The 22,800-nt window shown below is 41.0% G+C and overlaps 1 protein-coding gene across 18 annotated transcripts; it reads left to right on the forward strand.

The window, feature by feature from the left end:
- Positions 1-532: 532 nt before the first annotated feature.
- On the forward strand, positions 533-22,014 carry hdac3 (histone deacetylase 3). 18 transcript variants are annotated; one of them, XM_080416120.1, is made up of 18 exons: positions 533-703; positions 3,104-3,186; positions 3,830-3,972; positions 4,203-4,284; positions 5,542-5,598; positions 6,240-6,295; positions 6,920-7,053; positions 7,825-7,905; positions 8,742-8,815; positions 9,604-9,668; positions 10,945-11,034; positions 13,664-13,722; positions 15,830-15,909; positions 17,374-17,531; positions 18,734-20,840; positions 20,874-20,891; positions 21,451-21,477; positions 21,526-22,014. In XM_080416120.1, exons 1-15 carry the CDS (start codon positions 643-645, stop codon positions 18,801-18,803), a joined length of 1,293 nt encoding a protein of 430 aa, XP_080272246.1. In that variant the 5' UTR covers positions 533-642; the 3' UTR covers positions 18,804-20,840; positions 20,874-20,891; positions 21,451-21,477; positions 21,526-22,014. The 18 variants fall into 18 exon arrangements, with proteins under 18 accessions (XP_080272246.1, XP_080272248.1, XP_080272243.1 ...); XM_080416122.1 differs by having other exon boundaries at positions 18,734-20,924; positions 21,439-21,477; XM_080416117.1 differs by having other exon boundaries at positions 18,734-20,879; positions 21,439-21,477.
- Positions 22,015-22,800: the final 786 nt, after the last annotated feature.

Below are 22,800 nucleotides of genomic sequence, written 5' to 3' on the forward strand. Positions count from 1 at the left end.
GACCAGCCTTTTTAATCAGCGTTGCCATGTCCGCTTATTATAAGCGTCGTTAGACTTGTTTTCCTGTGAAGTCGCTTAAATACTGGTGGTTTTTGGGGGCTAATTTCTAAAGATGTTGTTTCCTAATGTAGAATCTAGATACACTGAACACCACATAAAGACACCCATGTAGGTCTACCTGTGTCAAACTACTTAAAAAAGACGTCCCGGTCAGGGTACTAAGGGCCCACAAACACAACACTAGAGGGAGCTCTACGAATGATTAATGAATGAATGAGTTTTATTTCGAACATTATTTCTAAAAAGACAAATAGAATACAAAACAGAAGAAAAGCAACAACAACAACAACAATTTCAAATAATAATAATTAAATAGCAGATCTTCAAAGCTCACAACGCGTCACATCAGGGCGAAGGGCTCGCTTCTTTTGGGTTTGTTTTCACACGTTGCTTGTTTCTCTCACAACATGTGGCAACGCTGGACTCCACCCACCAGACCTCCTCTCTCTCTCTGTGTGTGTGTGTGTGTGTGTGCTGTGTTTACAATGGCGGCTAAATGCTAAATGGAACAGATGCGGTTTAGTTTCTTTTAGTTGAACAGAATAATAACTCTCCCACACATCCTGCTGTTACTGTACAGCCATGTCCAACAGCAACAGAACCGCGTATTTCTACGACCCGGACGTGGGCAACTTCCACTATGGTGAGTCTCTGAGTCAGTGTTGTTCTGTTGTGTTTTCATTTGAGCTAAGCTGGCTAGCTAGCTAGCTAGCTTAGCTCAAAGATTTCTTCAAGATTTTTTTTTTTTAGAATAGCTGATCTACAAGCTATTTTAAAATAGCTGATCTGAAAAGCTCACAACGCCTCGCAACGCGTGCCAGGGACCTCAAGAAGCAAAGATTTGAGTTAAAAAATGATTGCTTTAAGAAAATATATATTCAAAGGTATGCACACATTTTCAAGATGTTTTAAAAAAAAATAGCAGATCTACCAACTGTATCTGTATCTGTGTATTGTATATCTGCTATTTTTGAATAGCCAAAGCTAAGTGGTTAAAATGATTGTGACGCTGATTTAACTAATTTCACTGGGGACCCCCTGGTACCCCCCCCCCCCCCGGACCACTGCTTGAGAACCACTGCTATAGCGTGTTTGTTCAGTAATAGCTAACATGAGTCTCTCTCCAATGTCTCTCCAGCTCCTACAGAAAATACATTTTCAGGTCGGGATACCAATTTAATCCAATCAGGATAGAGAACTCAGTCAGGATACAGATTAATTAAACAAGTGGAATTGGAAGTGATGACACAAAGAAATGAGCAGACGCATAATTGGAACTGGAACACTATACAAATAAAGCTGAGAAATGGGTTCTCTCTCCTGATTGACTGAAATGTTGTCACCTACCTGAAAATGTATTTTCTGTTTATTTAAGAGCTGGAGAGACAGGGAGACCCCTGTTACTGAACAAACACTCTGCAATTATTACTATCAGAATATAGTGCATTAAACTTTTAATACAAAACCTTTTGTCTTAACCAAAATATCACTTACCCTACTACCTTTAACATCGTTTGCCTCTTTCTTAGGTAATATTTGACAATTTGGCTAATGTTTGACCATGTTTTGGATTCGGATACACAGGATAGGTGAGCGCTTAGGGACATCTGGGCACCTCAATGTAAAATTGGCCATTTTGTCCAAAATTGGATTTTTTTCACTGCCTTTTACTTTATTTTCTAGGGGAGGCTAGATTTTAGTTGGGCAGGCGGCCGCCTGCCTTGCCTCTATGGTGGGTACGCCACTGGTCCAAAATGTAAAAAAAAAAGAAAAAGAAAAATGTTCTTAAGTATTGTAAAGTACACATGACGTGAACATGCACGGTACATCATTATCAGACTTAATTTTATCCTTCAAAGTCTTGTTTATGTCCCAAAATGACTGGATATATACAGGTTTTGTAGCAATTGTAGAAATAATAAACATTAATTGTCGATTGTTTAAGCATCTTCTAATCATGTATACTTTACATTACTCAAGAACATTTTTTCAAATGTTCTATTTTTTTTTTACACATGGACAAAATAGCCAATTTTACATCGAGGTGCCCAGATGTCCCTAGTGCCCACCTATCCTGTTACCCATGTTTTATAGTATAGTAGTGTGTTGGTTACTTAAGACACAAGGAAAATGTCATTTCAGAGGTGTTAAAAGGGTCTTAAAGGTCCTTAAATTGTCACTTTAGAAATGTGCAGATACCCTGTATAATATACACTTATACTGTATGTTGGTTTGTTTACTGTTGAGTCATCTCAGGAGACCCCCGCAAAATCATTTGGGGACCCCCCCCCCCCCCCTCCCTGCGGGTCCCAAACCACAGGTGGAGAACCCCTGCAATAAGGGGCACGTCTTTTAAGCCTCGTTCAGACATGCAACCTGTGCAGGCAAGATAGATACATTACGTGTTGGGATTGACATAGACTGGCATACTCGTCGATACCGTACCAGCATTTTAGGCAGTATCGGCAGCTTTTCCGATACCGGTATCGTTATCGGAACAACTCTATTAACCCATTAAGACCGGGAACGCATCTGTGCGTCATTTTTGGATTTCTTTGGCTATTCAAAAATAGCAGATCTACAAGCTCATGAGCTTGTAGATTAAAAAATAGCAGATCTACAAGCTCATGAGCTTGTAGATCTGCTATTTTTGAAAAATCGTTAAAATGTGTGCAAGTCTTTGAATATATATTCTCCAAATTTATTTTTGAAAATACTTATGTTGCTATATCAGTGGTGCTCCAACCTTTCCATGTCAAGGACCCCCAAAACGGCCGATCGCGGTACAAATGTTTTCCCCCCGGTGGATAAAGGAGACCCTCCCCCTCCCCCCAGACACTTTTTGTTTACTAAGTTCCGTGTCTACAACGTGGCTTCCACGGCTCTCCAAATATTGTCAATTTAAGGTAAAAAACAATGGCATGGGGATAAAAAAAAAAAAACAATGTTTTAATCTCAGGCAGTCAATGTGTTAAAGGGTTAATAAGAGAGCAATGGCTGTGTGGCTAATGTGTCACTTTAATAAATGTGTCCTCTCTTCCAGGTACCGGTCATCCTATGAAGCCTCATCGACTGTCTCTGACCCACAGTCTGGTTTTACACTATGGACTCTACAAGAAGATGATGGTGAGCATGAAACTGCCAGTGATTTAAAGGAGCACTTGGGCAATTGTTTAACCAATATCTTCATATAACCGGTCCTAACTAATGCTTTTTATGAGATGGCCCAATTTCTGTCTACTCACTCTGTCTCCACCCACCAATGAGACTTGTCGACTGAACGTTTTCGACACAGTTTCAGTCGACAAAATTAACACTGATCCATTGATTCATAGGGCTGTCACTGGTATGACATTTTACTCGACGATTAATTGCCATACAAATAATTGGGATCAACGATTTTTATTGTGTGGCTTTTAGGCCTTGTAGACAAAAGTTGCGCATAGCAGAAATGACAAACTGAAATCGTCAAAGAAATGACAATGACGCCAATAATCAAAATATATTTCTTTAGTATGGCCTGAATACGCCATATTGAATATTTTATACTCAAAATGTGTTACAAAATAGTCGATCTACAAGCTCACAGATCTGCTATTTCCACTATTTTTAAAATGTTTTCAAAATGTATGAACCTTTCTCAACATGGAAAGTATTATTCCGATTATGCAAAATAATTGCGACTATGTCAAATAATTGCGATTATGTAATAATTGTGACACTCGGGCCTATTGATTGATTGATGGATGGATTTACCCCCGGCCCGTAGGTGTTTAAGCCATACAAGGCGTCTCAACACGACATGTGTCGGTTCCATTCAGAGGACTACATAGACTTCCTGCAGAAGGTCAGCCCCAACAACATGCAGGGCTTCACCAAGAGCCTCAACACCTTCAACGTGGGGGACGACTGGTCAGTGAACATTTCACCATGTTTGTGGCTATACTAGGGTTGGTTAGCGGGACCCTTCTTGACAGCAAGAAGTTTGGTCCTGGGTTTGAATCCGCCTGGAGGTGGACTGGAGCCCTTTTCTGTTTGCACGCTTAATTTCTGTCCCACCCTCTTTTAAATTAAAGACTAACTTGTGTGCGTGTGTGCGTGTGTGCGTGCGTGTGTGCGTGTGTGTGTGTGTGTGTGTGTAGTCCTGTCTTTCCAGGCCTGTTTGAGTTCTGTTCTAGGTACACAGGAGCGTCGTTACAAGGAGCTACGCAGCTCAACCATAAGGTAACACACGCACACACAACATGATTTACAAATCTCTGACACTACAGACCAGGCGGCAATTCGATTCGTCCTCGAAAATGAAACCAATGCGGAAGTAATGAAAACGATGCAGTTCTCATTAATGGCCCAGCAGCTGGCGCTGATTCCTCCACTCCAGCTGCAAAATACATTTCCTTCCATTGAAGTGAATGGCAACTTGACCAGACTTTACACTTTAGTGTTATTATCTTAGTAAACGTTTTCATACATACTTTATGTTTTCGATCGCTAGTTTCAAGTCTTCTTTCACATGGGTTCCCAAAATGTTCAGCCTGCGACCCCAAAATAATGGGGCCATTGACTCGCGACCCCACGTAACCCTGGGTTAAAAAATAAAACATTTATGTGTAAATTGTGTTATACCTTTAGTATGACTTTTGACTGTAGGCCTACTACTTGTACTGTTAATAATCTTGATCATATAGAATTCAATCAATCACATTTACAGTACCTAATGAGATGGGTAAAATGTACTGTTTGTAATCATTTTTAGATTGTATTTCATTCATTCTGTTGATTTTTTTTGTAGTAAAATATTTGTAATGAACCAAAATAATTTCGCGACCCCACCGTCAGTGTCCCGCGACCCCAAGTGTGGTCCCAACCCCAACTTTGGGAACCCCTGTTCTTTCACACGGCATGAAATGCGTTTTTGTAAATCATGTCCCATTAATTGTAAAATTGATGATCGAGCAGGGTATGATTTCGGTCCTTGTGATTGGGTTCTACTGAGTGAAGAGCGACCCCTCGCTCCCCTTCACACCGATAGCATACTGGTTGCGGTTGCACTCGGCAGCCATCGTTCGCTGAACTAGAGGCTTCAAAGCGGGTCTGTAGAAACCAATGGGGGACGTTGCGCTTCCTTCATCCATATTGTTTTACTATGTAACAGACTTTAAATGTAAGTTCTTCCTGGACAACAGTGAACTACATACAGTCCATGTGTCCTGTAGTTCCTGTCAGACCGGCCCCAGAGGGCGCCTCCAAATCTGCATGACTACACAAGATTTAGTCCAAGCTGTGCTTTGTGCGTCTCATTTTCATTCAGTCGCTCTCACTCTCACGGAAATGCATCTCATGCAGAACATTATTATTATTATTATGCAGAATTGAGCGGTACGTTGATAAGCATTTTAATTGTAATTAGCCAACCTGTTCCTCTTCCAATTGGTGTCTAATCTATATTAGTAAATGTATTAATGCAGCATTTTGTTCCAGATTTGTGACATCGCCATCAATTGGGCTGGGGGTCTCCATCACGCCAAGAAATTTGAGGTAAAAACCATGGCAGTATTTTACAATACACACAAAATAATTGTGTGCATTCTTTTATTTATATTTAGCACCGTTTGTCAGAATGCTGCAGCGCTAAATAATAAAGTTCTATTTTATACATCTGTTTGGTCGCTCTAACCTGACTCCGCCAGATGGGGGAGGTATTGAGTTTCACATGTTCACAATCCACCCTCCATCTGGGATCGCTCAGAGTAGAGCTACCCGCACCGCTGCGTGTGCGAACCAATCAGCGGCTGCTAGGGGCGGGATCTTGGCGAGACCGGATGTGACGCCATCGAGAAGCGCTTATTGCGCTGTAGTTCTTTCACGATTCGTCATGGTTGAATAGTATACAAAAGAACAACTGCTGGCGCAGCTACTATACGTCATGTAGACACGTCAATATGATTGGTTGATAGACGGTGATAGACAGGCGGTCCCATCCAATCACCTGCCAATTAGCTTGAAAAAATGGAACGCTGTGTTGCATCGATTCTGCTACCGGGGTCTCAGATGGAAGTCGGCTGTGAAGCACAATGTGTGTCGCAAGCTTCTTCCATCTGGCGCAGTCAGGTTATGGTCGCTCGGGCTCTAGACTAAAGGGTTGATATAATGGCTGAACTATTCCCCTGTGTTTCCAGGCATCCGGGTTCTGCTACGTCAACGACATTGTCATCAGCATACTGGAGCTACTCAAGTAAGAGTGCAACAAACACAATTTCACAGTGTTCTTTACGTCAGTTCTTCTCAAACATGTTTGTGTCAAGGACCCCCAAATTGTATGCAAGCAAAATTGTGTATTTTCATTAGGCCTGTCACCATAATAATAATATTCGCCTGATCACAATTAATTGAGATATTCGCATATTTGCGTAGTCGTCAGAATAGTCTCATTCCATCTGTATAGATTCTATTGAAACATTTTCATTCATTTCAGGCATCTTATTATTATTTTTTTAAATAGCAGGTACATAAGCTCACAACGTTAAGTTAAGTTATGTGCAATTGTTGTTTACAAAGCCTAAAAGCCAAACAAATGCAATTGTATTTATATGCCCTGTTCAATGCCAAAAAACACTATTAAATCAAATGACATCGTCTCTGGTCGGGTGGAAACCTCATATGTCCAAAACTGTTACTTTTCAGCATTCAAATGAAAAGAATAGCAAAAGTAGCAGATCTACAAGCTCAAAACGTGTCGCTCCGCGTTTAAAACCAAATAGACATAAGAGGTTTTTTTCCGACAGCGACGATTGGCAGGAAAAGAGTAAAAAGATAAAAAGTTGTGATTGGTGACACATCCTTTTGTGTTGTGTTCCAGATACCACCCCAGGGTGCTATACATTGACATAGACATTCACCATGGTGACGGTGTACAAGAAGCTTTTTACCTGACTGACCGCGTCATGACTGTGTCCTTTCACAAATATGGAAACTACTTCTTCCCAGGCACAGGTAATGCTGAAAACACAATTGTGAAGCGAAGCCATCACACCAATGTTTAGAAGTTTCTTTCTTTTTTTTTGTGTGTGCTTTTTACCCCCTTTTCTCACCAATGTAGTCGTTATGCCAATTAATTCCTCCCCACACACATTTGTGTGTGTGTACAATTTGAGAAATAGACATTGTGAGGACCGTTTTCCTGGTCCTTACAAGATGAATGGTCATAAAGGCTTACACTTGTGAAAAGATTCAGGTTAGGATTAGATGTTTAGGAGTTAGGGATGGAGTTATGGATCCTGTAGGATTAGATATTTAGGCGTTGGGGTTAGGGGATATCCGATCTACAAGCTCACAAAGCGCCGCACTGCCACGGTGCTGCCACGCAGTTTAGCGCGCAACTAAGTACGATTCAGGCTTGACGGTAAAAAAAGAAAAAAGGTGCACAAAAAAAGGTAAACATGGCACTTACAAAAGTGTGTTTGTTTGTGTGTGTGATGATGTGTGCATCCTGTTAGGTGACATGTATTGTATTGAGGTGGGGGCAGAGGGTGGTCAGTACTACTGCCTAAACCAGTGTTTATCAACCCTGGCAAACGTCCCAATTTTGGGCCGGGGCTACTGCTGAGGTGTGCCTGCTGAGGTGTGCCTATATATATATATATACCGTATATCTAGGTGTGCCCTGGGATCTTTTGGCTATGCCAGGTGTGCCTTGGCACAAAAAAGGTTGATAAACACTGGCCTAAACAACGTTCCACATGTAATACTGTGTGTATCCTGTAGGTGACATGTATGAGGTGGGGGCAGAGAGCGGTCGGTACTACTGCCTCAACGTACCACTCCGAGACGGCATCGATGACCAAAGTGAGTCCAGTCGGCTGTTTCTTAACCACTTAAACCCCCCAGACCCACTGTTTCCCAAACAGTGGGTCGCGGGACCCATGTTCAGGTCGTGGACCAAGTTTTAGGGGTCGCGAGTAAATGTATCCTTTTTTTGTTTCCTACATTAAAAAAAAATATATATATATATTATTTCAAAAGATACAGAAAAAAATCACAACTTTTCATTCCAACATTCTTCCAAAATATGTAAGTGAAAAAACATTAAAGAACTACTGAAAATAGCTGCTCTGCAAGCTCACAACGTGACGCGAAGCGACACGTTGTGAGCTTGTAGATCTGCTATTTTCACTAGTTTGGGTCCAGGGCAAACGTCTAATTTCTCTTTCGGGTGTCGAGCTGAAACGTTTAGGGAACCACTGCTCTAGACCAGGGGTCTTCAAGTTTTTTCAGGCCAAGGACCCCTTAACTGAGAGAGAGATGAAGCGGGGACCCCCCCCCCCCCCTCACTAGATATTGTATAAAATTGTGTTGCAGATTAAATGTTTTCATAGATGTCATAGGCAGCTTCATAGACTTGATTGACAGCACTGTGTTGTGTAAATAATTGTTTTGGTTTATTTTATCACACATTATTATATATATATTACACATTATTATGACATTGTGCCAGAATGTCATTGACTGACAACCTCTGAATTTCTGGAGTGAAGCATTCATAAATGTAAAGGTCTTTGTCAATCATTTGTTTCAGTGCGTGTACATACTTTACTAACGTGTGTGTGTGTGTGTGTGTGTGTGTGTGTGTGTGTGTGTGTGTGTGTGTGTGTGTGTGTGTGTGTGTATGTGATTGACTCCAGGTTACAGACAGTTGTTCCAGCCAGTCATTAAACAGGTGGTAGATTTCTACCAGCCAACTTGCATTGTTCTACAGGTGAGTCTCTTACGCCAGTGGTTCTCAAAGTAATAATAATTATATATACAAGTTATAGAACGCTTTTATAAGCACTCAAAGTCACTTTACAGAAACAAAATAAAATCAGCTTTATTTTATTTGGCACAATCACTGCCAGGTATTAATTCATTCATTCATCCGCTGCTTTTCTGTTGTGATCGGCAGTTGAATATGGCACGTTTTCACAAAAAAAAAGAGAAAGAAATCCGATCTAGATGTGTTTTTCTACATCTCATAACATAGGAGAGGACGGAAGTGAATCTTTTTTGGATGACGTCACATCCGTCCATTCCTTCTCTCGTAGTTACAAGGGATCATTCCTAGATTGCGGAAGAGCGCCCTCTAGCGTAATAAAAAAAAAATCTAGATCTACGTCAATGGCAGTAAATGTGTTAAAAAGTTAAACTATAGACAAAAAAAAGGTTAGAAAAAGGGGATTATGATTAGGTAGGGAATGCGAGTCCGAAAAGGTGGGCGTACATCAGCATTTGGAAAATAGCCGATCTACAAGCTCACCTGGCTTATCACACTATAATGCATCATAACAGTATTTATTAATGCATTATACATTAATACATTGTATTTACAACTGGCAATTATAATACAGACATTTTGTTTTTGAAAGGGTCATAGTGTGTGTGTCCATCAATTATGAAGTATAATGATACTTGACCTTATAAAACAAGTATTATAGTGTTTCAGGAAGAGTGTGATTATAACATAATAAATGTACTAAACATGCTGTGATGTGTTTATTTCCTCTCCAGTGTGGAGCGGATTCTCTAGGCTGTGACAGACTGGGCTGCTTCAACCTCAGTATACGAGGACACGGGTACGACTAATTCTCTTCATTTGTACCGTGGTATACGGTATAAGACGCATTTGTTAAAATATAATACTTAAATATACAGAATAAGCAATATGCTTGCATAGATTCAGCCGCGGCAGATATGACATCAATCAGAATCAACTTTATTTATTTTTTGGGGGGGGGGGGGGGCGTTTCTGACCTATATTGATAGTACACAGTAGAGAGAGAGACAGGAAACGGGGAGAGAGAGACAGGGAGTAACACACGGCAAAGTCGCCAGGCTCGTGACTCGAACCTGCGACTCGCTGCCAGGCTGCATTAGAGCCTAGGGGTGCTATCTTGCGTGCCGCCTTAACCCTTATGCCTAAAAAAATTTAGGCATTTTTTACAATTTTGAAAAAACAATTCAAAATAGCAAAACTAGCCGATCTACATAGACACATTGTAAGCTTGTAAAAAAGGTGTTTAAAAAAAGTTTAGGCATAAGGGGTATGTATACCCTAGATGTGGTATGTGACCTTAAATCTCAAGAGTTAAAGACCTATAAGGGTCCATGTGGTTACCAACTTTCCATCATTTAGCTGGGGACCGCCTGGAAACCCCCTCAAGGACCACTGGTGGTCCCCGGACCACTGGTTGAGAACTACTGGTCTAGTTTAGTGCATTGTAACGGTTATAGACTCCCACGTTCTCGGCCGATACCGACTATTATATATGCCTCTCCCACCTTCTTACTCATGCTGAGTACTAGAGCAGTCTGTAAGATTTGAAGCCAGTTGTTTGTTCATTTGCCTGAACAAAAAGTTGTAAAATAGCTGTTTGAAGGCATTAAAAAGTATTTTTGTGCATTATACAGTTAGAGCGTCACGATTACACATTTAAGTTGACGATTGATTGTTTACACAAATCATTGCGATTAACGATTTAATTGTATTGTTGGCATTGAACATTGGAACATATCGAATAAAACATTCTATTTGCCTTTTAGGCTTCGTAATCAAGTGCACAGGGCAAATAACTTAAATATTCAATGAAATGACTTGACATATGTAATCATTTTGTACATTCAAAACGTTTTAAAACAACGAGATAGATTTCTGCTATTTTTGGAACATGGATGAGCATTTTCCAACTTTTATGAAAAAACGATTATGACGATTATGCAAAATAATTGTGATTATCTCAAAGAATTGCGATTATGTAATAATAATTGTGACAGGCCTACAGTGGTCTCCCTCCTCTATTGTTTTTGCATTATTGTTTTTTATTTATTTGTGTGTGTGTGTGTGTCCTACAGTGAGTGTGTGGAGTTTGTGAAGAGCTTTAAGATTCCTCTGTTGGTGCTGGGAGGAGGAGGCTACACAGTGAGGAATGTGGCCCGCTGCTGGTAAGTCCGTCTCATAAGTTACTGGTTCTCAAACCGTTTAATTTCAAGGACCCCCAGTTTGATATGCATTAGGCCACAGACCCCCATTTGATACCATTTTCTATCTCTGGGACCCCAATCTATCTATCACACGTTTCCTAGGCTGTGTGGGCTTCACTTCCTGTCGATTTGATCCAATGAAATCCAATGATATCCAATGAAATAGACAGGAAGTGATGCCCACACAGACTAGGAAACTTGTGGATACTATATAAAATCCTAACTCTGTGAGTGTACAAGTGGATTTGTACAAATATATCTGTTTGTACCCTATCAGAGTTACAGTCCTCAAGGACCCCTGTGGGACACCGGTTTGAGAACCACTGTTATAAGGCACTGCTTCTCAAACTGTTTCAGGTCAAGGACCCCCAAATTAATAACATATTTGGCCATGGACCTCTAGAACATATATTTTGTGCCAGGCACCCCATAAAAGATTTGCGTTAAAATGTTTGGGAAAAAAAATAAAATTTCTCAAGATTCCTTTTTTAAAATGGCAGATCTACACGCTCACAACGAGTCGCAACGCGATACATTGTGAGCTTTTAGAATCTAGGGGGTGGCCTCGGGTGGCACAGGCGATGCATGGCCTGGCACCCCTGGGAATGAGGTGCCCATGAGGTACCAGCCCAGGTGCCTCCGATTAATTTACACATCACTTTGTGCGTTCGGAAACGAGCTCCAAGAGCACTGGAATGCACCCGGGCCGTGCCACGGGGTGCTCTTTCTTGGTTGTTCGGAGTGTGCTCGGAGCATCGCAGATTGAAAATGCAAAGCACCGGTTTTCTAAGCGTCCTATTGACAACACAAGACAAGACAAGACATTACAATGACAGTCGGTTGACTTCTTTGCCAATCTACGTGTAACAAAACAGGTTATAATCATGTTTATAGTTAGCCTATCTATATGGCATCAACGTTCATTTGAATGCATTTTAAAAGACGAATATGGAAAAAATACCATTTGTAAATTAATGATGCTCTCTAGGCCTATATGATGATGCCAGAGCGCTCTGAAATCAGAAGATTCACACATGCTATTTATATTGCACCCAAATGTTACATTTCGTTGCTGTCGGGCTGAAACCTCTCTATAAATAACTTTCTTTTGTTAAATTAATGTCAAACCTACGTGATCGTACAACAACGTCACACACAAGCATCGAAAGTAGCAGATCTGCGAGCTTGTCGCTTTGCGCCACGGTTTGAACTTGTCAATCTGCTACGTTTGTTATTTTTTCATTTGAATCCTGAAAAGTAACAGTTTTGGACATGACGTTTCCACCCGACGGAGACGATTTGTGGTATGGTGCTACACACTCATATTGCCACTGGTGTATTATCGTTTACATTAAGCTTGGATATGTGTTCTGTTTTACTAAGACTGAACAGGCTGTCTTGGAATGATTTGTCTGAAATTAGAGCATGGATCTCTAGCAAATAGAAAAAAATGTAAAAATAAGTAAAAAAAAGAAATAGAACAAACGTGCGTACCGCGGTCGACAAAGGACAGCCGCCTCCAGTCCTCACTCAGCTCAGACGCTCGGGTAGAGTGAGTGACCACGTCATTCCATTCATGAACTTGGAATGCCCCGCGAGTGCGGCCAGGCAACGAATGGCATGGGGCGAATCTAAACGCATTGGCGTTTAGCATGTGAATTAACTGATAAATACTTTTTGATCCACTTCCGTTTCCGGTAGCACCACCGGAAACGGAATTATTCGGGTTCCGTTTTTTTCGATCGTATCCGCTTCCTGTCTGGGATCCTGTCTAAAACTCGATTTTCTCGGTTGTTTTTTTTCTCCTCGCTGATCACTGTTTAGCGTTCACCGCTGTATCTTCAAGATGGCGGCTCGGATTTGGATAGGGTTTTCGCTGGCCGTTTCACACAGATCCCCTGTGTGTTTAGAACCAAATGAACGCGCACTTTTAACTTATTTAGCGAAAAAAACAAAAAAAACAGCAATAAAACGCTGGCACTGGTGAGTACATTATGATATTAACCTCTGGCATGGAATGTGTTAAGACCTGAGGCGATTCTTAAAAATGTTTTCTAAATCCCAACATTTTTCTTTTTATTAAAAAAAAAAAAAATGTTTTCAAGATTTTTTCAAAAATAGCAGATATACAAGCTCATAGCGCGGCACCATAGCCAAATAAATCTAAAGTGACACATATGCGTTCTAGGTATTAATGGGTTAAAAAAAAGTCTGGACACGCCACTGCCCCCAGAATAGGCATGCTGGGGTTCAAGAGGCTAGCTGGTTAAAAGTATGCATGGGGGCTGGCCCGGCCGGTTGGCGTAACCATCTGGGCACGTAGGCTGGTAATCCAGCTGGTAATCAACTCCCATTCCCAACGACCTTTGCTGCGTGTCACCTCCCCCCCCCCCCCCATCTCTCTCACCATTTCCGGTCAGTCTACTGTTCCTAGCCCAAACAAAGCCCAACTAAATATCTTATGTATGCAAGTATGTATGTATGGTGTTTTACTGTATTCACGTGAACATTCGACTTTGATGCAGACTGAACTACCTTTTTTTTAAATGTTATTTCCTTTCATGTTTCTTCTGTTCTTCTGCAATTCTAGGACTTATGAGACGTCTCTTTTGGTAGATGAATCTATCAGTGATGAGCTGCCTTACAGCGGTGAGTTACTAAAGCAATGAGCCCCCGAGAGCTTGTGTTTTACAATGACGTTAGCGGGCGTTGTTAGGCACGACGCAGAGTGGAGGGTCTACAACCAATAGGAATAAATACTGTCATTCATACAATTTCCAATGTAAAAGACAAGTAAAATAACCTGCTGCTATTTAGTCAGCTATTTATTGGAGGACTTAAAGGTATACGTCACCCCAAAAAATTACTTATTTTCTATCATCATATTTTCACGCCATGAAGCCCTCTTTTTTTCGTTCTTTTTTTTCTCGCATTCCTGGGCCAATAATTCAATATTTGAATAATTGTAGTTAATCGGAGACCAATCTTGACAAGTGCAAGACCACATTTAAAACATTATCTTTGAACCTGGATCATCAGTGGGCCTCTCAGTGATTACACTGTGAGAGTTGTTTTGGAGTTTATATTATTCTTTCATATTGAATTACTAGCATCACTATTCCGGGGCGACAATTCGCCAAAAATAGCAGGTCTGCAGTTCTACACGCTCACAGTGTGCCGCTCACAGCGTGCCGCGCGCTGCGACGTGTTTTGAGCTTGTAAATCGGCTATTTTCGGGGGTGCAACTAAGGTCCTTTCCACTATTTAGTATAGAGGTATCTTAAGTGGGTACGGCTTGCAATGTGACCCGTTCCACATGACTGCTGCTGAGCATAAAAACGAGTCCTTTCCCATACAGCTTTTGATTCTGCATGGTACAGTGAGCGTGGAGCAATGCATCGAACGTCCATGCATCCATGGAACGGTACGGTGAATGAATACTGTAAACACCCTGTTGGTGGGCGCGGTGACACTGATGCATGCGGTCACAGGTGTGTGTATGTGTTTACAGAGCAGGGGTCTTCAACGTTCTTCAGGCCAAGGACCCCCTACCTGAAGAAGGGACTTTTATTTCCCTCTCTTTGCCGAAAATAGCCGATCTGTAAGCTCACAACACCTTGCATCGCGAGGAGTTGTGAGCTTGTAGATCGTTTTTTGTTTTGGCTATAGTTCTCCTTGGAATAGGGATGCTAGGGTTCAAGTGGTTCATGTGAAATAATTATCCTATCACACAAAGATGTGGTAAATCCGAGGACCCTCCTGTTGAAGACCCCTGTTACAGAGTATTTTACAACAGGACTCAGCCACCGGGACCTTTCCATTGGATGAACTTTTAATTAAACACACGGGTATTATGTTTGCGTTCACACTAGCAGCGACAAAAAGCTACAAAACGGACCCAAAGCGTGGCCCAGCTACGTTGCTTGCCGAGTCGCCCATTGAAGCTCAAGCCACACTGCGTAAATGAAAAGGGGGGGTAAATAGCACAGGTAACTGGCTAACGGCAGTAATTATTAAAAAAATATGTTCTATGGAAGAATGGTGCAGGGAGAGAGAAGCTGGGTGAAAATGTAGAAACAAAAACATGATTGATTGCCTCTTCCCTCAACTTGTTTTGTAGCCGGGCGTGACTTGGTACCTTCATGTCGCTGGTGTCGAGATTGACGCGTAGCCCGTCATTTTGTCGCTGCCGGTGTGAACTCGGCATCACAGACATCTTCTCCTGCTTTGGGGTGCTGCACTTACAAGTCCGAGAACTTTGCCACCATTTATGTAACGTTTCGGCTCAGGCATGGATTTGGAATGCAACATGCATTCATAATTAACGCAGTCCATGCTTATGAATAATTCCAATGACATAGATTTCTAAAGGTCCATACACACTGGGGAGCAACTCCAAAAAATGTCGTTATTTCACATCAAACTGTTAATTCTTCGCCTCATTCTTTTTGCGGTGGAAAATTTAACTTGTTTCAATTATATTATATTTGTGTTCTGTGCAGATGAATAAATTCTAATTAATCACACAACACACACGCTCCAAGTCTGTACGGACCTTTGTTGCAAAGCACATTGTCAACGTAGTGCCATGTGAACGAATATTGATTGTGTTTGAGCTGATTTGTTTTTTCTCCCCCCGCTATTCTCTGCTCTCTGCTCCCTCCCTCGGTTCTCCTTCCATGTCTCTCTCTCTCTCGCTCTCCCCCCCATCTTCTGTTTCCTTTCCCCCTCCTAATCTCTCTGATCCCTCTGCCAGAGTATTTTGAGTATTTCGCTCCAGACTTCACGCTACACCCAGACGTCAGCACCAGGATAGAAAACCAGAACTCAAGACAGGTAAAACACACACACACACACACACACACACACACACACACACACACACACACACACACACACACACACACACACACACACACACACACACACACACACAATTCTGTAATTAAGCGAAAATACATGGAAACACACTTTTAGAACCAATAATCCACTTAATCTAGCCTGATTAACCACTGCTTTTGTGCAATAGTGGCATGCATAAATAGTGAATGAATATTCAAGTTAGAATGAATATTCTAACTTCATTTTCATTCATTTACATGAATTAGAATATGTAGACAAGAGGTTTCTGCCCGACAGCAACAGTATATAAATTCAAACCTTTATTGTCTCCGCCAGGCCGAAGGCATGGCGAGAGAGTATGTTTTGCACCCTGTCCGTCCGTCCTTCTGTCTGTGAACAGCTAATCTCCGGCACCGTTGGCCTGATCGCAGCGAAACTTTGCACACACACTCCCTGGATGCCAATTCCGAACCTCTGCCCCGAATGTTTCGCATGGGCCTGTTATAGCGTCACCAGGTGGCCGATTCTACCTGACCTGGCGGAGACCTGTGCTCCGAGGAGCACTTTTTTCTAGTTCTTTCTGGAAAAGACAAGTTGTGCTTTCACAAATTTTCATTGCCAAGATTACAGGCATTTAAAACAACAAACTTAACTTATGAATCATGGAACAATACATTCCAAATAAAACTTAAAGGATCTACACCATGAATTTAAAAAAAATATTTGATATTTAATATATGGTGTATGTCCCTCAAACCTTTTTCAAAAGGTTTGAGCCTAAATCATCACTCAGATATACTCATCCCAAGTCAATTGTCTCTGGCTTATACAGCACTTTCAGCTGCAATACCAAAACGTCCTCTTGGGCAGGGGGGGGCTACTGAGCAATTCTGTCTGTTTTATTATTAAAAATTATTAAAAGAATATTAAAAAAAAAAAAAAAAGGAAAAATTCTGCATAAAAAGAAGCATCTAAGAAAAATACAAAATCGAAAAAAAAACACTTTGAACATTTTTGAACAATTCCACCAAGTGTTTGAGGTGCCTGTTTCACCCACTTCCGGGGGGCGGAGCCAAAATCCAAGCCCGAAGTATTTGTTCGTAGACCCCCACTTAGGGGGGGTAGAAAAAGTTTCGGAGCGATTCGGGCACTTTTCATTTAACATTGGGTTTGCCATCAAAAATGTTTGTGACATCATGAACATTTCCATTCTGAGATCGCCTGTTCAGACACGCCCATTCTGGAAATCCATGAAATGAGAAGGAATGACTGAATTAAAAAAAAAACATTTTTTTGGGTACAAGAGACACTGGTGACCCCAAAAAAATACAAAAAAACAAGAAAAAAGTGATTTTCATGGTGTAGACCCTTTAACAAAAAAATACATAGGGTCTTAAGGGGTTAAAGCGCTAAAACGTGTCTGGTATGTGTTTAAACCCTGAGCCGCTGTGTCCACAGTACCTGGAGCAGATCCGTCAGACGGTGTTCGAGAACCTGAAGATGTTGAACCACGCCCCCAGCGTCCAGATCCACGACGTGCCCTCCGACATACTGAGCTACGAACGCACCGACGAGCCCGACCCCGACGAGAGGGGCGCAGAGGACAGCTACAGCAGGTGACACATGGCTTAAAGCTCCCAGGCTCCCTGTTTAGAAACGGTATCTAGAGAAAACGGCGAAATAAAAGATCAGATTTGCCTATTAGACGGCAACAGCATTTTCGTTGCGTTGAAAACGCAACAAAGTGAAACCCCCTTCCAGAGTGGAAATCTTTCAAACCGCTCCACCTCGTGTCTAGTGGGCGCTAGTGTGTGTGGGGGGGGGGGGGGGGGGCTCCTTTCATACTGTTTCACTATTGAGACATTTACAGCCTGTGTCTAGGTTGGACACGACCTTTGACACAATCCTGTTTCTGTTTTATTTTGACCTGATCTGGTCAAAATTCTGCTTTCGGCCCCAGAGCACGCAGTCACGCCGTGACATGTTTGAGAGCTTGTAGATCGGCTATTGTTCGAAGTGGTCAAACTAGCCATAGAATAAAGAGTGTTTGAATCGGTCAAAGTAGCAGAATAGAATACAGGTTCAGAACAATCTTCCATAAAACCCTAATGGTCTGGGATATGTCATAAAAGCAAAGGTTAAAGCTCAAAACTCAAATTCTTTACTTAAAGGGATATTTCACTTTCAAATAAAATAAACATTTAAAAAATATATTAAAAGTAATGGAAAAATCACGGCCCCCTCACGCATTAGAGTGTCCTACTAATGTGTGAGGGGGCCGTGATTTTGCCATAACTTTTTTCATTTTTTTAAAATATTTATTTTCAATGTTTATTTTATTTGAAAGTGAAATATCCCTTTAAGTAAAAGTACCAATACTGCAATATAAAGATACTCTGTTACAAGTAAAAGTCCAGAATTAAAAATGTACTTGAGTAAAAGTACAAAAGTATTGGTATCAAAATGTACTTAAAGTATCAAAAGATGCGACGCGTTGTGAGCTTGTAGATCGGCTATTTTCAAATAGTCTAGGTATATAATAGGGCTAAAGTGGTTCATGTATGTTTCATAATATCATCATTTATATCTGAAAAGTAACTAGTAACTAAAGTTTTCAAATAAACGTAGTGGAGTAAAAGTATAATATTTGCCTCTGAGATGTAGTGGAGTAGAAGTAAAAGTATAGACAATTGGAAATACTCAAGTAAAGTACAAATACCTCAAAATTTGTACTAAAGTACTGTACTTAAGTAAATGTACTTGGTTACTTTACACCGCTGCGTGCGACTGACTGGTGGTGATGATGTCACTTCCCCAGGCCGGAGGCGTCCAACGAGTTCTACGATGGCGACCATGACAATGACAAGGAGAGTGATGTGGAGATCTGACAGACTGGACTGGACTGAGTGGACTCCTCCTCCTCCTCTTTCTCCTCCCTATCCTCCCATCTATCTGACAGAATGGACTGGACTGAGTGGACCCCTCCTCCTCCTCTCTTTCTCCTCCCTATCCTCCATCTATAAATCCATCCATGCCTTCATAAGGACAGCCAAGCCATCCTTTTTTACGAAACGTTTTACCCGACGATACTTTATCATCTGCAGAAACGAGGAAAAAACGCTGGCTGGAGAATGGTTAGGACGACCCCCCCCCCCCCCCCCAGAATCGCCCTAAGATAGGTCGAGGTTTTTATGTTCCTTCGTTTTGTGTAGCATCAGAGTGAGAAAGTCAGTCGGTGAACTTGAAAAGAATCAAAGGCACTCCGTTCAGTTAACCCATTAAGACCTGAGACTAATGTCTTCTAAATCCTAACAGTTTTCTTTCAAACGTATGTTTCTATATCAGTGGTTCTCAAACTTTTTCATGTCAAGGACCCCCAAAATGATGTGTAGTTGGCCGCCGACCCCATCTCAAAATGTTTTGTTCCATGGACCCCCCAGAAGCAAAGATTTGATTTAAAAATGTTCGCTTTAAAATTATATAAATATATAAATTTGCACACATTTTCTCGATTTTTCAAAAATAGCAGATCTACAAGCTCATTGCGCGGCACTCGGTGCCGCGCTATGAGCTTGTATGTCTGCTATTTTTGAATAGCCAAAGTGTAAAATAATGCTTTTTTTAAGCTCAAGTAAAAAAAATGACACAGATGCGTCCCAGGTCTTGATGGGTTAAGTTAAAACCCCGATGAAGGCCGCTAACTTTCTCACTCTGATGCAACAGTAACGGAAGGATCTTAGAAACCTTGACCTGTTATTGATGTAAAACGGATGTCAACAAAAGGTGTCTGGGGGGGGGTGGGGGAAGGGTCTCATCTATCCAGCGGAACAAAAATGTGTTTACCGCGACGGGCCGTTTTGTTGCCATCGGCCGTTGAATAAGGCTCGTTTTCACCCCAAAAAAAAAGAGGAAATCCGAGCTAGATGTGTTTTTCTACAACTCATAACATAGGAGTGGACGGAAGTGACGTTTTTTTTGGGATGACGTCCCATCCGTCCATTCCGTCTCTCAGAGTCGAGGGATCATTCCTAAGTTGTGTCAGAGCGCGCTCTTGCGGAATGTTGGAAAGAAAATAATAATAATAATTGATGGAGATCTCCGCCAATGGCAGGGAATGTGTTAATTGACTCGTAAGACTTGGGCTTTTGGTTTACTATGAATTATTTGTTGTAAACCCACTTAAACTAGCCTGACACTTAGCCTGAATTTTCATTTCGTTCCACTCCTGAATTGCCAGAACATATATATTTTTTAATGGTCGTGGCTAGCGATTCAGAGGCTGGAGCCAGACTACACTTAAACCCTGTATATATGTCGTCACACGACGAATAAATCCACAAGCTTTTGAGAGGTTAAAATGAGGAACACCCTAAACCTAATGCATCCCTATTCTAAGGAGAACTTAAGCCAAAAACAGCAGATCTACAAGTGCGAGGCATTGTGAGCTTGTAGATCTGCTATTTTCGTCAAAGAGAGGAGGAAAAATGAGCCTAGACGTAAGTACAGAGTGATAGGTCAAGTTTACTAAGTATTGACGGTTTAAGTGGTTAAATAAATGTCTGAAAATACACATTAACATGAATCGGCCATACACTGATGACAGTGCTGTCAAACAAGTCTATGAAGCTATCTATGAAAACGTTTAACCTGCAACACAATTGTATACAATATGTAGTTTGGGGGGGGAGGGGGGGTTCCAATATTTTGGAATAGTCATGGGAATCTATGCCATAATATGCCCACCCAATGGTGCACACTTGATTTGTAGAAATGGCTAGAATAGGTAACCGGAAGACTCGCCCCCAAAACACACATTTTATTCCGCAGACTGCTCGCGCCCCCCCAGTGGTTCTTGTTTTCCTGGAATCGTTTTTACTGAGGTTAAGGTTATTAATAAGGTTAGGTTCAGGCATAGCTTTACTGAGGTTAAGGTTAGGTTCAGCCATAGCTTTACTGAGGTTAAGGTTATTAATAAGGTTAGGTTCAGGCATAGCTTTGCTGAGGTTAAGGTTATTATTAATAAGGTTAGGTTCAGCCATAGCTTTACTGAGGTTAAAGGTATCATGACATTCATTTTCACTTTTTTTATTTTCAATGTTTTATTTGGGGTTTTATGACCTCAATTACACCCAAAAAACCTGAACTTAAAACATTCAGTGGATTTTCTGTGGTCTGGGGTTTTCTGAATAATTAGGCTGAAAAGTAATCTGAGCTTGGCCCTTCGACAGTGAGGTCACTGTCGAATAATCCCGCCCACTCTCCTCCTCGCCCCTCCCCTATCCTTTCCTTTGGGGGGGGCGGAGCAGAGGCGATGATTGACAGGCAAAATCCCTCACCAGCGACACCCGCAGGCAAAGATTCCTTTTTTCATTGCAGTTGAAAAGGCTTTAGAAATGTGAGAGAAAAACACCTGCCATTGATCACTGGAATGGAATTTTCACTTAAAACTTTTTGTACACTTTTGAAGGACCAGGACAAAGACTTTGAATGTGGTGTAAAAGTGAATGTCATTAAACCTTTAAGGTTATTGATAAGGTTAGGTTCAGGCATAGTTTTACTGAGGTTAAGGTTATTAATAAGGTTAGGCACTTCAGGCATAGCTTTATTGAGGTTAAGTTTAGGAATACCTGGTGGCGCCCGTTCCAAGGATTTGACCCGGGCGAGTGTTTTGCGGCGAGCGGCCTTGTACTCCTAGAATGTCATAAAACTGCACCCTGTATGTATACAGTATGTATGAAATTACCATATCTTTGGAATTCATGAACATCTCATGAGATCAAGCGACCTTTTTTGTTTGTTTTGTAGTCTTTCCGTATTTCTTTTCTTTGTACTGTGTATATACGTATATAAATCTTTGATCTGTCATTTAATTTAGAATGCAGGGGGACAGCTGTTGTGGAGTTCAGGTGTCTTTTTTTATTTTATTTTATTTTGTACTAGTAGTTTGAGTCACAGGCCAGAATTACAGCCCTGACATGGCTTGGCTGTTTTTTTCCTCCTTTTTTCTTCTCTACAAAGCCAGAAACCGGTTGCATGTGACTTTTGATATTGTTGGTGACAACATTTTGTTTTTTTTAATAAAAATGTAATGCTAACATGCACCTGTGTGTCTGTCCGGGTACAGCTCATTTCAGACATGTACAAGGTTCAAACGCATATGAGTAACATTTTTTTGTTCTACATACATTGTAGCAAATTATAAAAGTTATAATTGTAAGAATGGTGTAGAGAAAAAAATCTATATTAAAAAGAGAAGAATTATGTTAAAAAGGAATTCTAAATGATTTTGATATGTTTCAAATATGTTCTAAAATAGCAGTTGTACAAGCTCGTAGATCTACTATTTTTGATAGCCAACGTATACATGGATAAAGTGGTTAAAATGATCGTGATTCCATGTTAACTACTTTTGCTGGGGACCTTTTTGAAAATAGCAGATCTCTGTCGCATCGCGACACATTGTGAGCTTATAGATCGGCTATTTTCAAATGGCCGAAATCTATATATAGGGGCTGAAGTGGTTAATGCATGTTTTGTAATAATCAAACCTAATAATCAAAACCTACAAAATAACTACGGTAGTAACTAAAGTTGTGGAGTAAAAGTACAATATTTGCCTCTGAGGTGTATTCGAAATACTGAAGAAAGTAAAAAATAACAAAAAATTGTACAGTACTTGAGTACATGTACTTAGTTACTTTCCGACACTGCCGAAAGGTTGATGCCAAAAACAAAAACGTCACTTTAACCCCAAATGGACAGATGATTTAGCTTCTTGTTTTTTTTGTTTAGCGATGTTTGATTTGTCAAAACACAGACCACAATTTTATCAAATGGCCCCCGCTCCTTTCCATTTTCCTCCACTAGATTAGCCTGGCGTAGCTA

Source organism: Gymnoscopelus braueri, assembly GCF_963280865.1.
Source record: "Gymnoscopelus braueri genome assembly, chromosome: 20".
Classification (NCBI taxonomy): Eukaryota; Metazoa; Chordata; class Actinopteri; order Myctophiformes; family Myctophidae; genus Gymnoscopelus; species Gymnoscopelus braueri.

Bases quoted from the DNA above. Each gene is read 5' to 3' on its own strand.
- hdac3 (XM_080416111.1), top strand. From the start codon at position 643: ATGTCCAACAGCAACAGAACCGCGTATTTCTACGACCCGGACGTGGGC. The intron at 4,285-5,541 runs GTAACACACGCA...ATTTTGTTCCAG, and splicing joins CTACGCAGCTCAACCATAAG to ATTTGTGACATCGCCATCAA. The intron at 17,532-18,733 runs GTGACACATGGC...TCACTTCCCCAG, and splicing joins GCAGAGGACAGCTACAGCAG to GCCGGAGGCGTCCAACGAGT.